The 20724-nt window shown below is 49.5% G+C and overlaps 1 protein-coding gene across 1 annotated transcript in view; it reads left to right on the top strand.

Annotated features, from left to right (window-relative positions):
- Positions 1-20724, top strand: part of ITGA9 (integrin subunit alpha 9) — a 342670-nt gene that overhangs the window by 176102 nt on the left and 145844 nt on the right. Inside the window, 1 exon segment of the mRNA XM_042903314.1 lies at positions 14318-14394. Within this exon segment, the coding sequence (XP_042759248.1) occupies positions 14318-14394 (77 nt within the window).

Below are 20724 nucleotides of genomic sequence, written 5' to 3'. Positions count from 1 at the left end.
TCAACATCCAAGATCACCACAGATCCAGGACGTTGGTGGGGAGAAGGTCAGGCAAAACTGCTTCTTGGCGAAACCAGACTCCTGTGCAGGTGGGAGCAAAGCTGTGGAACCACACGCTGCCCTCCTCCCCCGCCGACCGCTCTGAGCTTAGGGGAAAACTAGCACGTCAGTGAGCCATGCCTTGCAGATTAGAGCTGTGAACAGAGCCACAGAGAAGTGTCAGGCTTGAGATGTCCATCCAGATGTTCAGTTCAGTAGTGAGGTTTTTAGCAAGGCATCCCAATTCTCTACCAAAGTACCTCCCACGTGATCTTGGGTCAGGTTCCCTAGAAGCAGAGCCTGAGGCAGGCATTTGGGGGCACATGGTCTAATGAGGCTGTGTTCTTAGGAGAAACTGAAGGAAGGGATGGAAGTGGAAGGGACGGAGCAAGGATCTGGCCTCAGCTAGTCTAGCCTTAGCTGGGGAACTCGGGAGCACGAATTACACCAACAGGTTGTCTTCTCAGGGCAGGAGGGGCTGGCCTTTTGTACCCCTTGTTAGTCAACCATCGGCTGGCTGGCTGGTGTAGAAGCGGAGCGTAGGTCTTCTTGAAGGAGATTCTCTTCAGCTTTGGACAGTTCTCTGTGGAAGAATGGCGGGGGCGGGGGGGAGCCGTTAGCTGCCTACACTGCCGTCAGCAGGGGGACGGGTAGCAGTTGTACAGGGATGTGAGCAGGGCGCCCAGCGCCCGCAACACATACGCATACGACCTGCTGGCAACTCTGACTTCAGGTTCTCCTTTTGATTTCAAACACGAACTTCTTTCAAAACACAAGGACCCTGGAAGGTGGCTGGTTATTAACACTCGGAGCAGGCTGGGGACTCGGTAAATCGGCCCAATCAAAGCCAATGATGCAGGGACAGCTTATTAAAGTGCTGTTCTTGGTCACTTCTGGTTCAAGATGGCTGACCAAGTACGTATGTTCACGGTTCCTGAGACCCCAATACAATGATTAAATACGAGTAAATAGGGACAGGGAGGAAAACACTGCGGGGGAAGGAGCAGCAGCCAATGAGAGAGTCTGTTAATTTTCTGCAGTGAGGGAAGAAGATGAAAGAGTGTTGGTGGGTGAACCTTGAACCATACATAGAGAGGCTGGGTGCCCGTCTACCCAGGGATCCAGAACGCTACAGCCATGGCCAGGGCAGTGGTTTACAGAAGGGTGCCAGAGTGACAGGTGGGACTGAACAGGGAAGGGAGGTATTAAGTGAAGTTTAGTAAGTGGAAGAGTTGACTCTTCACCTCTGTCCTTGTCCTCATGTACTTGAGACATTCAGAGTAGCATGCAACCAGGCATTTTCTTCTCTAAAGAATTTAACAAATTGCTTGAGATAGTGTGGCTGGCTCCCCACAGGAAAGCCTTGCTTCTTCTGGCATTTAGGGGCTCCGATGTAAGCCTCCTACCATTCGTCCCCGGATTGTCTAATCAGCCCTTTGGCCTTATTCCTAAATACAAATGGGCAACCAATGAAACCTGAGATTGGAGGGGGCGATGTGGTACATTGAGAAGAAGAAAAAGACCAAAATGAACAACAGAATAGCTGACTTAGAAGGAAATAGGTTGTTCGGGGAATAGAAGAGATTATATAACCTTAAAAACCACCTTAAAATGTATGTAATTAACACAAGGAGATTTCAGAATATATTCTGTCCGTTAGGAAATGGTTGGAATTTTTTCTTTAAAGGGAAGAAACAGAAAAAAGAAAAGTTTCCTAAAAATTAACTATATGGTTGCAGAGGCAAAAATTTTGTAGGATTAGAAGATAATGGAAAGAAATCCCCCAGTAAGCAGAGCTAAAAGACAAATAGAAGAGAGAGCTAAATTATCAATTTAAAAGGTCCTAGATTCAAATAATAGGAATACCAGAAAAGGTAAACAGAGAAAATTTTAAAAGTTATAAGAGAGACAAAAGAATACAATTTCCCAGAGTCAAAGGGAAACATTTTTTTTTAATTTAAAGGTCTCCCCAACTTACAAGCAGGATAAACCAAAAATATCCTAGATATATTTCTAAGATATTTGCAATTCACTGCTACTAAGATTTGAGGAAACTTCTAAATGCTGCCAGGCTAGAGAGTTCAGGATTGGCGGGGGTGGGGGGGTGGGGTGGGGGGGGGCGGTGGATATATGTCCACTTACAACATTATTGGAATCATACATGCTAAACAGACCATCAGACTCCTGACTGGCAAGATTAGAAGCCAGAATATGGTGAAATAAGGCTTCAGAGTGCTGAGAGAAAGTGATTTGAAACTGGAATTTTATACTTAGCCTAACAGTAAAGTATGAGGTTGGAATACAGTGATTTTTCAGATGGGCAAGAACCAGATAGTTTATCTCCCTAGGAACCCTTCCAAGGAAGTAACCCTAGATGCGCTCCAACGAAACAAAAGGGTAACAGCAAATTTAAAAACTAATTGACCAAATTAGAACAGGGGATCAGTGAACTTCAGGGAGAATGAAGCCGGCGATAGACAGAATAACAGAAAGTAGCAAAACTTAAGATACAGTATAGATGAAATAAATTGCTTCGCAAATAAGAAAAATAAAAGCAATCGAAAACTCTCAGAAAAACAGAAATTTGGTCAATGTGTCATGGTTGAAACATAAAATGTCATGGGATTTTGAGCAGGTAGAAGAGTATAAGGAAGAGAAGGACTTTGATACTAGAAATATCCTCCCCGAAGTGGAAGCTGAGCATTTGCACCTGTTGAGCCTGTTGCAGAGGTGAGCTTTGCACCCATGGAAAAGTGTATGTAATCATGACACTTGTCTCGGTTCTAATGTGAATAATCATGTAGCCATAAAATTAGCATTATTTATTGATTTTCAGTTACAGTATAAAATGTAAATGTCATTAAATTTGACTGCCCAGAGGTCAGAACAGAATGACGATCGAAGTTCTCTCAACATCTTAATCTTTTAAATCGGAGAGTCGAGAGATGGTGCAAAACTTGATGAAATGAGAGCTAGCTATTTACGACCTAAAATTACAAAGGTCATCAGCGGAGTACTACCTCTTAAACTATGGTTGCTGAACCAGCCATGTCAGCCTCTTTGGGGATCTCGTGAGAAACGAAAATTCTTGGGCCCCACCCCAGACCCACTGAATCAGAAACTCATGGGGGAGGCCCCAACAATCGTGCTTTGACAAGCTGACCAGGTGACTCTAAGGCAGCTGGGGTCTGAGAAGCCATGCAACAGAGGAGCTAAGAGTAATGATTTGCCTGTCCGCCTGTGAAAATTAGGAAGGAAGAGGAGAGGGGGCAATCGTATGAGATAAGTTCCTGTCCATCATGGTGAGAATTCAGTAAGAAGATGTCTAAATCTGACTAATCATCAAAAGAAACACGTGGTCGTGTGGCAACATGTGGTTGCCCCTGGACAGCAGGACTTGGTCCAGGGAGGTGTGTGGCAGGGGGGTCATTATTTTTTCTGAACCATGTGATTCTTTGATTGAAATGAAAATGAAAGAAAAATATTGTTCTTAGCTTGGGGAGATTGTGCAGGAGTCTGAGAAATATTCTGGGAGAGTGATCCTTGCTTTTTCTCCTTTCCCTGATTAGGTGGAAGGGGGACTCATTGAATGATCATCCTCCATGTGTCTTCCAGATGTTGGCTCGGTTTGCGGGGGGAGAAAGATTCTGAGAGCTAGGCCCGCTCTGGCGGACAGAGCTGTGTTTCAGCCCGCGTATGCGTATATGACAGTTCCACAAAGAGCATCTGGCCTCTCCATAGGGAGGAATAATCTCATGGGAGCTCTTTAAGTCATGTTGCCAGAGAACATTAGGGCTTAAATACTGCAGTCTCTCTAACTAAAAGGCACCGAGCCCATGTAGGTACACAGGATTGTGCAGCGGCGTGAACTGAACCCTAGTGATTCTTTGGAGTCAGGGCCTGCCCTCACGGACGGTCTCGTTCAGGTGGTAACTGCACAGACGTGTCGAACCTGGGGACGGTGACGAAGCATGTACAGTTCAGGCTGACTGATGGATCTGCGGTGTTTTGCAGTGACTGGGACAGAGCCTCCCCTCTGCTGGGTGAGGAACAGTGTTGGGAGAGTCTGGGCTGTGGGATAAGGGCTAGGCTGTGGGGTGACCAGTGGAGTTGCCGCCAGTGCCGAGAACTGACTGGGATTCTGGGACCTCTGCGGGCCTCGGTAGGACATTCAGCCTGTTGAGCATACACTTTCCTTAAACATTTAAGGAAAGCAGAGACCTACTTCTCGTCAGGGGATACTCAACACAAAAGCAAGCAACAAGAATATCAAAACACAACTTGGGGCGCCTGGGTGGCTCAGTCGGTTGAGCGTCCAACTTCGGCTCAGGTCACGATCTCACGGTCTGTGAGTTCGAGCCCCACGTCGGGCTCTGTGCTGACAGCTCGGGGCCTGGAGCCTGCTTCCCATTCTGTGTCTCCCTCTCTCTCTGCCCCTCCCTCGCTCATGCTCTGTCTCTCTCTCTCTCTCTCAAAAATAAATAAACATTTAAAACAAAATTTAAAAAAACAACTTGTTTTATCCCTTAACCAGAAGCGTATTTAAAAGGACTATAAATCCAAGAGCAATTCAGTCATTTGAAGGTCTATTTCGTGTAAGACCTTGATAAAAAGATAGAAGATTGCTGGGGCGCCTGGGTGGCTCAGTTAGTTAAGCATCTAACTGGATTTTGGATCAGGTCATGATCTCATGTTCATGGGATCGAGCCCCACATTGGGCTCTGCACTGACAGCATGAAGCCTGCTTGGGATTCTCTTTCTCTGTCCCTCCCCCACTCATTCTCTCTCTCTCTCTCTCTCTCTCTCTCTCCCTCCCTCCCCCCCACCCCCCTCTGTCTCTCTCAAAATAAGTAAAACAAAACTTAAAAAAAGATAAAACATCGCTACCTTCAGTGGACTTACAGGACAGGAATAACTTGTACAGAGCGGACAATGAGATTCAGGTGAGTGTGCGTGAGTGTTTCATTCCAGAGACTATTTCCAGCTGAGGAGACCGTGTTCTGTGGGGAGAAGGAGAATTGGCTGGAGCCCGAAGGAAGAAGTAGGATTTGGACACTCAGGGCTGGAGGGGTTTGACAGACTAACCGAGAAGGAGGGACCGATGGATGCTGACGGTCTTCCACATGGTTGAATGTCTAGTGTCAGGGACGGAGGACGAGCTGTGAAGACGGGGGCTACTTGTTCACTGGCCGTGGAGCTGGACTTGATTCTGCAGGGGACGGGAGACCATTACATCTTTCTGAGTGCAGGGAGATCAGAGGCGTGCCTCAGGGAGACTGGTTGGCCTGGGTTCGGGGGAGCACCTGGGAGCTCTCACGGTAGCCCCAGGAAGGCTTTGCAGGTGGGTTGTCGAAAGTTCGGTGTGACAGACCCAGAGAGTTTTCTCATTAATGGCTCCCAGTCGGTCTCATCTGCTGAAACAGTATGGCACTAAGTGAAAGGATCCTGCAAGGCCCTAGTTGGCCTGTGTGCTGGGAAAGAAGCAAGGCTGGCCCTGGCGTTATCAGCTGAGGGGACCTTATCTTTCCCCTTCAGGTGGCTATACCAGTGGCTATGACAGAGACCCTGTCTTCAAACCCTGTGCACAGAGTAAAGCTTTAAAAACTACGATGGCACTCATGCTTCCTCAGATGGCCCCCAAAGACCTGGCTGCGGCCGGACTTCCAGGTTGCCCGCTGTGTAGACAGAATGGCCCCCGGAGATGTCTACACCCTTATTCCTGGAACCTGTGACTACGATAAACTACACGGCACAGGGGACTTTGCAGGTGTAATTAAGGTTGTGGGCGCTCCTGGGTTATCCAGCTGGGCCCCATCTTTCTCCAGCTGGAGGCAGAGGAATGAGGTCAGGGAGATGGAAGAGAAGGAGTCAGATGTGAAGCATGAGAAGGACGTGACAGGCCACGGTTGGTTTTGAAGATGGAGGGGCGGTTTGAAAAGGAATGTGGGGAACCTGCAGGGGCCACGAGAGGCCCCCGGTTAGGGTCGGCAAGGAAAGCAGGACCTCAGTCTTACGGCCCCAGGGAACTGAATTCTGCCAACGACCCGAGGAAGCCCGGAAGCAGCTTGTCCCCCAGAACCTCCAGATAAGGGCCCAGCCAGGCGACACCTGGATTTTGGCCCCGTGAAACCCACAGCGGAGAAACCGGCGAGCCCTACAGAGCTGTGAGATAAGAAGTCTGTCTTGTTTTAAGTTGCCAAATGTGTGCTAATTCATATCTGCAGCGGTGGAGAATGAACGTGTCCTACACCCCAGAGAACCCCAGGCCTTCTTTCTTCCCCTGGCTTCCCTGGGGAAGGGGCACAGTCTCTGGAGTGAGATCAGGGGCCCAGGCCCAAGCAGAGTATACTCCCAGGGCAAGTCACTTACCTCCTGAGAGCCCTGTTTAGCACCTGTCACTTGGGGTGTCATCTGCTCTGCCTCCCTGTGGGGTTCTGTGTAATCACAGGCGAGAAGCATTGAAATGGTAAGGCATTATCAGAATCTGCTCCCTCCCCTCCCCTCCCCTCCCCTCCCCTCCCCTCCCCTCCCCTCCCCTCCCTTCCCCTCCCCTCCCCTCCCCTCCCCTCCCCTCCCCTCCCCTCCCCTTCCTCTCTGCTTGGGCTGTGTCCAGTCGCAGCTAGTCCGTGAGTAGTTTCCCTGGGTGGGACGCAGTGGCACCATCTAAGGGCTCTGGCTGGTTCTTCACGTGGACCTCTTGTGGTCTTCATGACTGGTCCTTGGCTGTCAGGCCCAGAGATGCCCTTGCCTTAGAGGGGGTGGTATGGGGATGACCTATCCAACCAGAACCTGAGAGCTGGCTCTCCCAGCACAAGCCTCTGGTCTCCATCCCTGCTGCCACTAATCTAGTCCAGGCCGCCACCATTTCTCACCTGGACCAGGTCATTTCTCTGCATAATGCCTACCGCTCCCTGCCCTCCAACTCTCCTCTGCCCTTAGAAGACTCAGGGGCACCTGGGTGGCTCAGTCCGTTAAGCATCCAACTTCAGCCCAGGTCATGATCTCGCGGTCCGTGAGGTCGAGCCCCGCGTCGGGCTCTGTGCTGACAGCTCGGAGCCTGGAGCCTGTTTCAGATTCTGTGTCTCCCTCTCTCTCTGCCCCTCCCCTGTTCATGCTCTGTCTCTCTCTGTCTCAAAAATAAATGAACATTAAAAAGAAGAAGAAGAACGTCATCCAGACTCATATTAAGGTCCACAGACCCTGCACAGTGGGGCCCTGGCCTCTCCAGTATCATCCAATGCTAGCCCCACATCACACGCCAACCACCCCCAAACTCTCCAAACCCTCTGCTGCTTCAGGCCCTTTGCACATGCTGATACCACTTCTAGGAAGCTCTTACTATGTCTTCCTCACAGCCCGTTCTTCATTCTTCAGGTCTCCGTTTACCTGTCACCTCCTCAGAGAACCGTTCTCCAACTACCTGTATGCCCTGACTTAACTATTTGATTCCTCTATGAAACCCGTCCCAATTTATTACTACTTTGTCTGATTGCTTTTCTGTCTCCCTCACTTGAGTGGAGGCTCAAGAGGGCAGGGGTCTATTTTACCTCATCGTCTGCTGATCCCTAGTACCTAGCACAGGGCCTGGATCAGTGGGCGCTCAGCAAACGTATCTCGGTGGACAGCCTCTGAAAGAACACAAGGCCGGGTCATCCCGCGGAGGTTGGACATCGTATCAGAGTTTCTTCACTGACACATGCAGCAAACCTGTGTCACTTTGGAAAATGCGCTTTCTGCTCTCTCTGGGAATTCCAGTCAGGCAGGAGAACATGGTGTGTGCTTTAGGGAGATTCACCTAACAACCGTAGTACGTTCGTGCACGTGTGGATGTCCTTCCCAAGAAACAAGATGGAGGAAACACGCCCAGTGAAAGAAGAGGCATCCCCTGCGTTGAGAATACTCACTTTGTCACCTTTCAAGTGAAAAGTGAGCTGTTTTACTCTCACGTTAATTTTTAATTCTGCTGAAGCCGTAGACTTTGGGCCTCCATGGTACTGGAAATCGTCACCATCTGTCCCCTCACCCTAGACCCCTCAGCGCCTGTGTGTGTGGAAACAGAGCCCATGCCTGTGAGAACTCACTGTTTGTTCAGCCTGGACGTGAGGTAATACTTTCCCAGGTGAGGTGCCCAGCCGCGTCGAAATGCCAGCTCTGAGGTTTATTTTCGTTATCATATATGAAGTCTCTGCAGAACGGTGGAAAGCTGGGTGGTTCGGAGGGTGGAAGAGAGAGGGCATGTCACCGCAGACCTCGGAGCCAGACAGGTGTCAGGGACCATCCAATCTCGGGGGGCAGATTAGGCACCTGGATTCAGGGGAGCAGTTTGGCCCAGCGGAGGAGGAGAAGGGGGGGCGGTTAAAGGAAGAAGTTTCCACCCCATCCCTCTTCCAACCAGATCAGCCCCACTTTTGCAAGCATCAGCTGCTTGGCACAGCTTCTGGGCAATCTTTTCAGAAAGGGCACCGTAGTGAAACACGTGTGAAAGCCATCTACTTCAAGTGTGTGTGAGGCAGACAGGTAGTTCAGGCCCCACTGACCGCGGAAGCCTGGCTACCTCTCTGTGTCTCTGGCTTCTCCTCCAGGGTCAACCCCGAAAGCAGAGGAGAGGGGACTCCCGTCTCTCAAAGGCTGGGTTGTCCCCAGGAGTGACCTGTTCCATCTGCAAAATTTCTTCCTTGGCACTTCCCCTTTGCAACTCATGCATGGAAGGAGCGTCTCCTGACCCTCCCGAACTCTTTGTAGGGGAAAACAGTGGGGTTTTTTTCCCCAAATCTTCAGGCCTGTCGGGTTTTCTTTCTTCCATTCTGCCTAACGGAAAGCCTCGCCCGCGAGCCTGCGGAGTGTATATAAACGAACGAGGGCGCGTGTCCAGTGGACGGTCTCTGGCAGAGGAGGAAACATCCGCCCCTCCCTTGTTCTCTCCTACGGTGTTTGAGGAAGTCAGAGGCCAGGCATTTGCTCAGAGCCCCACCTGGGGCCCCACCGAGGTGAGGCTCTCGTGAGCGCGTGGGGATCAGTCTTACTAGCAGCCTGTCTAGTTTGAGGGCATCTTTCGCACCCCCAGCTGCCTGCCTGCCTGCGTCTGGCTCCGCAGCTTTTAGAAATAACGGCTAGCATAGCCTTCCTTTGCTCTGACGGCACGAGCACCTTTATTGCCGGCTCTGTTTTCTGCCTCTGGTGACTGATTAGTAGGAACCGTTTTAAAAAATAATAAATGAAGCCTAGAACACAAAAGTTTCCTGGGCAAACATCAAGGGTGAGAGCATTTCTGGTCCTGGGAGGCAGAAGGTCCCTAGAAGCAAGTTTATGGCTGATACTAAAAGTCAGAGGTTGGGGCGCCTGGGTGGCTGAGTCGGTTGAGCATCCGACTCTTGATTTCGGCTTGAGTCGTACTCTCACGGTTCAGGAGTTCGAGCCCCGAGTCGGGCTTGCTGCTGTCAACTCAGAGCCTGTTCGGATCCTCTGTCCCCTTGTTCGTCTCCCGCCGCCCCCCCCCCCCCCGCCCCCGGAAATAAATAAAAATTAAAAAAAACAACCCTGAATTTGGTCAAGGACAGCCTTTAGTGACTCATGTTAAAAAAAAAAAAAAAAAGTCGGAGGTTGTAAGGGGACGTGAAATGTGGCCTGTAAAAGGCCACCCAGCCCCAGGCAGTCCTGGAATCCAGGTGAGTCCCGATCCAGTTGTAGTCCCAGGCGGGCCAGCTCGGCTCTCCACTCCGTTGTTCACAGGCGCTGACCTGGATCGCGGAAAGGCCGTCTTGAGGCAGAGGGGACTGTTCTGCGAGGTGCAGGGCCATGGAGCAAACCAAAGGATGCCCTCAGACGGAACTCAGCCACCTCCAGGTTTTCCGTAAAGCAGAACTCGCTCTGTGTCTGTGTTTCGAGGAAAACCAGTAGAGTATTTGCCGTCCCGCGATTTTAAAAATCTAAAAGGACAGTCTGTACAGACCCTGAGCTAGAAGGAGTTCCTCCACTTTAATTTTATGACGTCTTTGTCTTTCACTTGGTCCTTTGGACGTGCTGTCTTTTTAGAAAGCAACGCTGTCTGTATGACCTGATCGTAAATACCAGGCAGTGAGACATCTCCCTTGTTCATCCGGGCACAGGGCTGAACGGAGAAATCTCTGGGACTACCCAGAGCCCTTCCAGTGTGTCACATTAAAGACAGTGCTGGATTCTGGAAAAAGAGCCCACTGAAACGGAACCGGGAAGAGACACCTTTTGCACTCCCGGTCATGGCATTTACACAAACAGCTTTTTAACACGGTACCAGGTGCCGCGGGTTGCAGACATGATTTACGTGTGGCCAGGGCCTCCGGGAGCTTCTGTAAAACTGTGGGAGGAAGAGAAGTTCCGAAATGTTCCTCCTGTCATCCAGGCAGAGACCCTTTGCAAAGCCACGTTGCCCATCAGGAAATGCCTCGCTCACATTAGCTTAAAAATAGTCTTCTTGTTTGGTCCCCTTGGGGTGGGATTTCACAAGCATGTATTCCCACCCAGTCCAGTTGTCCCAATTTTCTCAGGCCTCAGCATGGATGTGGTTGCCACAGCAACCCTGTAAACAGTATGTATCTGTGTCAAGGACTATATTTATATATCTTAAAGCAAATATCACCAAGTCCAAGAAATTGACTCTCCTGTGAACACGACAGCTGGAAGAGGCAAAGAATCCTACTTCCTATTACATCAGAAGGGAAGATTTTTTTTCCAGTGCAGATTTGAGTAGGAGAAATGGGCACCCCGAGGCTTGAGCATCTAGACCAATGTCCTGTCTGAAGTCGGCCTTGGCCAGGACAGCCATTGAGCTGCCAGCCCTGAGTCACACATCCAGGGCTGCCTTGGCCTTGGTGGCCACGGCATTGGGAAGAAAGTGCTCCCAGCTCCAGCCTCTGTCCTCTGGCTCAGAGAGAAATGTAACTTCAGCCGGGTTCATTGTATTTTTTTTTTTCCTGGCCCGAAGGGAATGAGGAAACCAATAGCCAAATAAATATTCTAGAATAGGAGGCCACAAACTATAGCCTGCAGGCCAACTCTGGTCTGCTGCCTTCTTTTATAAATAAAGTTTTATTGAGACACGGCCACGCCTGTTTCTTTACATACTGCATATGGCTGCTCTCATGCCACTAGGTGCAATGGAGACCAGGTGGCTCACAAGGCCAAAAGTAGTTTCTAGATGGCCTTTACAGAAAAAGTCTGCCAACCCTGTTCTAAACGAAGCAGAGTAAGGATTTGGGGAGAAGCTGGATAAAGGATTTGAAAAAGAAAACTGTTCTCCCGAGAGGCCAGGGTGAGGAAGGAGCCAACAAGGAAATCTAGTCCTTGGGGCTGAAGAGGCCACTGGATGTCTAGTCTACAGGTCACCAAAGTCTGAGGCAGGAAACAGCTTTCTCCTGAGAGAAAGGATTTGCCTCCTTTAACCCGAGAGAAATGAGAGACGATGGCTCCTCGGATCTGTTTGTATTTTCCAGAAAGGCTTCTTCCAGGTAAAGACATTGACCCAGCTTTGCCAACCAGTAGGTGGAGGCTGGAGGGAGGCGGGAGAGACTGCATCTGAGCCGGCGGGGGATTCGTCCGATTCGAGCAGCCAAGCTTGTGTTTGCCCGGAAGACTAGGGAGATGGGGGGAAAAGTGGGCAGAGGAATTTCTTCGGAGGCCCTGGTTGGCGCCGGGGTCATTCCTGAGAGGGAAATTGGGAGTTTGGCCCATTGGCTTCACAGGGAACCTGTACGCTTTGTCCTTAGTAAAGGAGAAGTAGTTTTTACTTGCTTCTGGAAACTCAGTGTTGCCAGTTGGCTTTCTGAGGCTTCAGTCTGCCCCTGTTCTGTCCCGGGACATGCTTTTCGGTTCCTCAGGAAACAAAATGGTCGTTTGCCCAGAGAGACAAATCCAGGTCCAAAGTTGAATCTGAGATTCCACTTCAGCCTCCCTGCTGCGTGAGGCAGGTGTTTGATCCCTCGGTCTTTACTGCTCTGCCTGTAAGACAAGTGCCTCCCCAGCTTGGGAGGGTCTTTGCCTAAAGTCTTGGCTTATTTTCCTTTTATGACTGTGGAAATTGAGTCCTGGCTAATGTCTAAGCTGGTACTTTATCTTCTCCGATAAATTGTGCTTAATTTTAGCTGGTGAGTGTAAGCGATTGCATAACGTGTGTGTATACGTGTATGCGTGTATGTAAGTATACATACCCCAGCGTGTGTGTGCATATCTATCTATTTATGGAAGACTCAGTTCTTGTCTTTATCGGATGGAAATTTAGCAGCGCTGGAAGACTTCAGCCAGTTTCAGTGACAGGAAATAGAGAGCACAAGGTGCAATAGCATTGACCCGGATCGGGGCATTCAGGGGTCACCCCATCTCTCAGAGCACCGTGTGGTCCTCTGTGTGGCACGAAGCAACTTCAACCTGCCAGGCTCTAGGGACCGACACAGAGGTGAACAAGACCAATAGAGTCCCCGTCTTCATGGAACATAATTTTAGCAGGGGAGATAAACGGGAAACATGTAGTGATCCAATCAGCGAGTTACGACTGAGATGAGCAGTAGCAGGAGAAAGTGTCCAGAGTTGTCAGAGCTGACGGCGGGAGCTTGAGCTCCTGGGGCAGGGGCTCAGAGACGTGCTCTTGACTTGCTCCTGGCGGGATGGGAGGACACACGGCGGGTGAACCAGGTGGAGGAACTGGGGACCCCGTGACGCTGGACGGACTCGTGCAGAGGAGGAGCCTGTCAGCAGGGGCAGAGCTGGCCTGAAGCTTATTCAATTGGGAGGAAAGTCCTCTTGAAGAAAAATGTGAAGTTATGAAAGAAGAAGTCAGGTAAAAGGCCTCTGTCAGGGCTTGACAGCGAGAGACCCTCAGGCTTCGGTTTCGTTAGCTTGATGGTAAAGCCGCGTTTGGTGCTTTTCCCTCATTCCTGCCCTTGGAGAGCCCGCTTCTCTCGCCTGAGATATCCCTGTAGCCCACATCCTCTTCCTCCTGTTCTCTCCTTGCTTGAGATGGGAAACAAAGCGCTTCTATTCAACAGTCTTCTACTGAAGTCTCCTGGAAGTCTGGCTCTCTCCCTGCCCCCAGTGGTGTCCAAAAGAACATGGGAATTTCCTTTTTTGCCCAAGGCTTCCGTGAGTTTCTCCCCCGCCACAATCAAGGCAGGGAATGTTGGCTGGGGCGCTTTATTCTTCTGGAAGTTTGACACAGGAGTATGAATTTCCATAGGGCAAAATTACTCTGTCTGGTAGGTCTAGACTTTCCGCTGGCCAGCAAGTTCACCGGAGTGCGCACTGGCGTCCCGAGAGCCGCCTGGACGTACCCTGTGGGAGGGGAGCAAATCACCGGGAACCATTTTCTGTGGTGGGGAAAAACCCAGACACGAGCAGTGACAGAGGAGAGGTTTAACAGTGAATGATTTACGACTAAAAAATGACAACAGGCTCTTCTCTCCAAAATCCAACAGTGATCAAAGCCGCTTAACAATAGCGAGCAGCGTCTGTCAGTCCAGAACACAGGGAACCTGCTGTCCATAGATTAGACACGTACGAGAGCTGGAGAGCAGTCTGAGGGAGACATCGGCAAGCCTGCTTGTGGGCCGTGGGGGAAAACCGTAACTCCTCCTGAAGTGCCGCTCCCGATTCCCCTGCCAACCCCCACGGGTAGGCCCAGCCCCGAACACAGGGCAGGCCCTCTGGACACTCCGAGCGTTAGGCCCCAGCACTGGGTGGGGCTTTGGCCGTCGAGGCCCACTCTGGGTTAGAGGCTGCCTCCCCACCCCCGAGACACGGGAAAGGGTCCCTTCCGCCCCGGTGTGCTGCCCTCAGCCTAATGGCGTCATTGCCTTTGACTTTTCTCTTTGAAACTAAGACGATAAAATCCCATCGCTCAGGCGGAACCCACGTCAAGTAGAGATTTTCTGCCTCCCCACTCCCCAAGACAGCGGACAGAAGACAATGACCCCGCTGTCATCGAAGAATTCTTTACACGACCGGACTCTTACTCACGTCCGAGAGCATTTAAAGATCTTCTCACAGGTGGAAAGGACACCTGCCACGTACCCGTGTTGAGGAAACCACCCGAAGAAGCATCTCCGCACACCGAGAAGTGAATCAGATAAGGAACGCGCTCCGCAGTCAAGGCCACCGCCGACTGGGCTTTCTTGGAGCCTGGCTTCGTGGGCGGGGAGGGCGTGGGTGCCAGTTCCCCGGGAAGAGTTCCCACCGATCTAGAAGGATGTGGTTGGCTGGTGTGTACTCCTTTGCCGTTAAATCCTGACCTTCCTGTCCTATCTCCCCCCAGACCGTCTTTGAAAGGAATTGCCGTTCAGAGGACTGTGCCACAGACCTGCAGCTTCGGGGTCAGCTGTTGCTCTCCAGGTAACTCGGGGCTCCTCCCACGACCTCGTTCTGAGAGCTTCCAGGGTGTCTTGCCTCCAGGCCCAAAGCCAGAATGTGCCCATTTCCCCACCGAAGAGGGTAACTAGAGTTGGTGGGTGACAAGGGCATCTTACAGCTTAAAAGAGTGTATGTTCTACGAGCATTTTCACAATAGCTGTCATACGGATGGGATGATTCGCTTTTTGTTTTCTTTACAATTCCACATACCTCCCAATGTAGCCCATGTTTCTCATTCCTGGATCTGTGTGACGTGGGGGGAAGGGAGGAGCTATTTTTTGTTGACTCGTTGTGTTAGGTTGAACCAGAAGAAACTGCCAGTATTTAATTGGGACAGTTCCTGTAATTCGACTTACTGTTATATGAAGATTCTTTAAGAAAAAAAAGAAAAAGAAAAAAAACTCCCCCCACCTCCCGCCACCCAGCACTTAACAGTGGCATTTGCTTTAACAACAGGTAAAGGTTCTATGGGGGGAGGGGGTGAAGGAGAGGGGCAGGCTGTCCTGACTCAAGTAAACAGTCCGTATTGTTTCAGGCTTTCTTCCCACCATATGTGGGTCCCCAGGCAAGGGTAAACCACACAGAGGCCTTCTGTTTCCTCTTTGTCAACCTTTTACTTTAGATTTCTTGTACGACGAAGGTGCTGGTCCTGAGTCATCTGGCCACATTTCAGAGAATGGTGTCCTTTTGGGACAGTTTCTTCTGAAAGATTGTTTTAGTCTGGGGGCCAGAAAGTATCTCCAGGTGTCTGTTACCATTTCTCACAAAGAGTCATCACTTGTGACACTTATTCTCTAAAATGTCATACTATATCCCTTATTTGTTTTTTTGTTTTTTGGGTTTGGTTTTGTTTTAATTTTCTTTAATGTTTATTCAGTTTTGAGAGAGAAAGAGAGAGAGACAGCACAAGCAGGAGAGGGGCAGAGAGAGGAGACAGAGAATCCGAAGCAGGCTCCAGGCTCTGAGCTGTCAGCACAGAGCCCAAGGTGGGGCCTGAATCCACGAACCATGAGATCATGACCTGAGCCGAAGTCGGATGCTCAACCGACCGAGCCACCCAGGCGTCCCTGGGTTTTGTTTTTGTTTTTGACAGAGAAAGAAAGAGTTAAGGGAGGGACAGAGAGAGAAAGGGAGAGAGAGAATCCCAAGCAGATTCCATACCCAGTGTGCAGCCCAACGTGGGGCTTGATCTCACCAGGCTGAGATCATGACCTGATCCAAAATCAGAAGTCGCTTAACTAACTGAGCCACCCAGGTGCCTCTGTCCCGTATTTGTAACCATGAAAGTTATGTTTGGGTGAAATGTAAGAAATATCCCCTCTTGAACCTCAGTCTATCAGTGCCTCATCTATCAGTGACGGCAGTGGAATGCTTACTTATGTTGATAAATAATCTATTAGTCATCAAAGTAAGATTCTTTTGTTTGCGTTTATTGGGCAGAAGATGGTGTAACACCCTCCCCTCCTCCAACAATACTCCCCTAAACCACTTAAATGTTAATTCACATTACTTTTACTTAGGATAAGATTAGTGCATTAAAATGGCGTGTGTTTTGCCAAGCTTAGAAGATTACTTCAAATGAATGAAATGGATACTGGAATTTTTTAACGTTAAGAAGAATTTTCTGGAAAGAGAAACCAGTTCTACAGAAAGTTCATAAATTATCAGGTCATTACTCTTAGTTTTAAATAGGTCTTCCAAAAAGTGTTTTAGGGAAAAAGTAACATGAAACAAAAATCTATGAATTCGTTTTGTCTTGAGGCAGACTGTAAATGTTGGAAATTTGTTTTGGATCAGAAAACCCTGAGCGGTGGGAAAATGTCACTTGCTCCAAGGTTAAATATTAGGTTACAGAAGTCCTGATGTTTTCACTGCCCATTAATGGATATGGGCAAATCTCTCTGTGTTCAATTGTACTTTTCATGTATTAAGATAAAAACCCAAAGCTCGGGGTCAATAAGACACCTTGTGCTTAAAACCGCCTCCACTGCCCCTCCCTGGACCCTCAGGGGTGTTGATCAGAGTGAGTTCTGCTCTGTGAGCCCATTAATTGATAATTTGAGAATGACGGGTGTGATGGCCAGGACCCAGCCCCCCTCTGTATCAGCTAGCTACAGCCACAGAAAAATGCTGCGTAACCAGGTGTCTCCAAACTCAATGGCTTAAAACAGCAATCATTTATTCTCATGGATCTTCAGGTTGGTGGAGGGTCAGCTTCAGCTGGATCTTGACTGACTCGCCCGTGCATGTGGGGGTGAACAGAGGGTAGGTTGATCTCTGCTCGGCTCGGGTGATCCACTTTAGCTCTGCTCCATGTGTCTTTCATCGTCCTGCTGGAGCCAGTCGGCTAGCCTGGGCATATTCTTCTCGTGGCAAGGTGACCCTTCAGAGGGCAAGCAGAAACCTGCAGTAACCCTAAGGTCTAGGCTCAGAGCTGGTGTACTCTCACTTTAGCCTTATTCTGTTGGTCACAAGTCATATGGTCAACCCCAAAGTCAGGGGAAAGGAACACATTCTGTGCCCCTTTAGTGAGAGGAACTGCAAAGTCACACAGCAAAGGGCATAAGTACAGGGAGGGGTAAATTGGGGCCCATAAGGCAATCTGCTGTACCACCACATAAAGAAGAAGGCGGCTCTCCCGGGTGGCTCAGTCGGTTAAGCGTCCGACTTCGGCTTAAGTCATGATCTTGCGGTTTGTAGCTTTGACCCCGCATCAGGGTCTGCGCTGACAGCTCAGGGCCTGGAGCCTGCTTCAGATTCTGTGTCTCTTTCTTATAATTCCGTCATCCTCAACTCAGACATGTAACCTAGACTGGGTGGGGAGATTTTCTGAACCTCAGAAGCAGTGTCCTTGGATGAAAGGTCTAAGCCTCTCCTTAGGATGAGTTATTTCCCAGGAGGCCCCCTGGCCTCTCAAAATAGCCTTTTGTCTGGATCCCCCATTAAACCTTCATTGTATCTTGGGCCCATAGCTGTCCCCAAAAGAGTCATCAGAGGAACATTAATTGGTAATTGGATAGGGAAAGATACCAAACCAAATGGTAGTTCCAATTACATTGCATTTCCCTGGACCTTCACGTAGAGCCAGGCACAAAGTAAGAGAAGGCACAGTCCATAAACTGCTGGTGGAAGCCAAGGTCTGAATTTGGTTGACAAAGGCTTAGTTGCCAGAATCAGAAACAAGCTGCTCTGGTTATCATTTCTGCCCCAGGTGGGTTGCACACCCCTTCATTGTTCAAGTCAAGAACTGGGCTCCAAGCTGCAGAAATGAACAGTGTGTGTGCCCTGCTCTCCTGACATGCACAGTGTGGGTTGGAGAGGACAGCTGGGTGATGGTGGCACCACCGGTCAGTGCTCGAAGAGAGGCAGGTGGGTCATTGTAGGACCAGAGAGCAGCTTCCAAGGGGAGGAATGAAGGGAGTGAGGAGGAGGATGCAGGCATCCTGGGCAGAGAATGTGAGCAGAGGCATGGCAGTGTGGAGGGCTGATTCCCATGAGATCTACAAGTGTCTGGAGTGAAGGAGGGGGTCAGGAGAAGACAGTGAGAGATGAGGCAAGACCGAGAGAGACTGACGTGGGATGGGTCATTTTGTCCTCTCTTCCACTCAGCAAAAGCTTGGGTTTGGGGTCAGCCATCCATCTCAGTTCTTAGTCCCTGGCACGGGTCCATGGGGTGGCTGCCCTTTGTCCAGGCACAGAATCCCCTTGGCAGCGTTGGGCTGAGAAGACATGTTTTGTTGATCTCCACCATGGTGTCTCCCCAACTATCTCAAAAGGGCAACTTGGACATGATTTTTGCATTTCATAGCGTCTCTAGAGCCTGGCTCTCGTGTTCGCTGTGACCCACTGTACTGAGAAGTCGAAGCCAAGTGGTAACCGAGAAAGATCCTTCCAATGACTGGGCGGAGGGTGCAGACAAGGTGTTGTGGCTGGAAGCAGCCAAGTACCCACCAGACTGAGGAGGCTTTGTCTGGAGAGGATGGAGGGAAAGACATCTGGGAATGATTGGGTCCCCCAGAGTGGCCGGGGATCAAGCCAGGAAATGCTATCTGTGACGGGGACTCATGATGTTTTTATTTTTCTCTCCGGAGAGCATGAATTCTGGCAGGCCTGTTGTCTCTTAAAGCAATCAAACTCTTTAATTAGAGTTCACAGCCTTTAATGGTCTTGAGCCTATTTCCAAAACATGCCATTTCCAAAATGTCCAGGAATAGGGATGAAGCTGTTTAGATTGTTTCTATTAAACAGAACTGAAAACTCCATTTGTAAAATGATGCAACTGTTTTGTTTTGTCTGTCTGAATACTTACAGTACCTAAGACTATATCACGTGTGATTAAGATAAAGAAAAAGAAATATAGACCATGGCAGTTGATCTGTCCATCTAGATGCATCCCATAGGAGACCAGTGGAACATTTCAGTGCCTTCTGGCTCGCCAACCGGAATAATGAAAGAACTCTTAAGGGAACAGAAGAGACACAGTAAAATATTTACGAAGTTAGGAGAACCATCTAGTGGCCACATTTAATGGTCCAATGTTTGTAGCCTTAGCAATGCTATTACCACAGTGGGGGTGGGGGGTCAGGAGCATTTCCCAGAATCCTTGGCGGGGAAACCACTGCATCCATGAAAAATCAGGCTTCAAGAGGAGGATCGCTGCACCCAGAGAGCTGTTTAGAACTTGAAACAACTTATTCTTCTCTCAAAAGTAGCAAAGTGGCCAGAATCATCCATGGCACGACAGGTAGTAGAAGTAAAGTCTCGTTTGATAAAGGGGAAGAGACCCCTGTTTCTGGAACACCTGCCGTGCACCAGATGCTCTAGAGAGTATTTGGTATACATTAAGCACACCGTAGTGTCTTACCAGCTGTGCAACCTTGAGCAAGTTGCTGAACGTCTCTGCACCTGTGCCCTCATCTATGAAATGGGAGAAATAATAGCAATACCTTAGCAAGTTATTTTAAGTGTTTAATGACTTAAAACATATTTAAGTACTTCCAGAAGTGCGTAGCATACAATAAGCACTGACTAAATGAGAGTTAGCATTATTGTTTCATTTAGTCCTCTCCATGACACTGAGAAGTAAATAAATACTATTACACTCTTTTTAGTGGGGAGGATACAGATGCTCAGGAAAGCTAGGTTACTGGCTCAAGTCATTGAAGCTGGGAATGTCTACTAGTTGCTGTTGGGGTCTGATACCACTGGCTCTGGACCAGAAGTACCATGGCTGGGGACCTTGGGGAGAGAGTCATCCTCTGTGTGAGAAGTTCCATTCAGAAAGGCGGCGGAGGGGTTAAGGAAGCCATTTTCAAGATGGCTTCCGTCCGTTCCCCGCTCATGCTTCCTCATGTGCTGTCGGACATGTGGAGCTCCGCTCAACGGCTCTTCTCCCTGGAGAGGTCCACTGCCCGTCCTGCTGGGTCAGTGGTGGTTTCTGCATTGAGTCACCCATCCTTAATCCACATAGGTTGGCTTTTCCTCTCCTTGGCAGGCCTCGGATTTGACCATGAGCTCGTGGCTGTCACGTGAGCGGTTTCCTCAGTCATTATCATCATAACATCATCATCGTTGTTGTTGTTGTTATTTTATGAAAGAAGATGATTGGAGGCTGGTCAGAAACACGGAAAACGTGTGCCCTTTGCCAGAATATCAACCACGTGATTTACTGTTTCTTTTCTCTTCGCCATCTGTCCCAGATCTGGGGGAGGTGGGGGGGGGGGGATGCAAAAGAAGTTTGTTAATTGGGAGCAGCTGGCTTTTGCAATGGCTGTTTCTGGAGTCTCTGGACACAGGGACGGTTTTTTATCCAAGGGTGTATTCTTGAAAGAAAAATGAAATACTCCAATGAAGAGGAGTTTTTGAATGAGTCAAAGGATTGCTCATCTTTACTGCCCTCTCTCAGAATGAGTTTGCTTTTGCTCTGATGCGGGTTCCCTAATGGAGGGCAGCAGGCGTGTCTCCCACATTCCAGGAACACAGCAAGGCCGAATGGACATGTGGGTGGTCCTTCGGTGGGAGTTACCTAAGCAGAGGGTAGGATTGAGGCCCCTGGGAAGGTAATCAGCAGAGTCAGGCAAGCAAAGAGACATTCGCACACTGGAAGGGAGATTGAAAGATGCGGTATCGATCCAGGGTAGATAGCTTCTACTCACCTGACGGGAGGTGACACGGTGCTAGTATATTTATTCATGTGACAAATAATAATAGAGCACTCGCTGTGGATATGCCGGGCTTGGTGGAAACAAATGGGGAAGATTCACCGTATCACAGTGGAACACCAACGTACCAGTTACTTACTGCTGTGTAACA

This window comes from Panthera leo, chromosome C2, assembly GCF_018350215.1.
Source record: "Panthera leo isolate Ple1 chromosome C2, P.leo_Ple1_pat1.1, whole genome shotgun sequence".
NCBI classification, from domain to species: domain Eukaryota; kingdom Metazoa; phylum Chordata; class Mammalia; order Carnivora; family Felidae; genus Panthera; species Panthera leo.
Note: the sequence above shows the minus strand (reverse complement) of the source record. Positions and strands in the feature narration are given on the sequence as shown.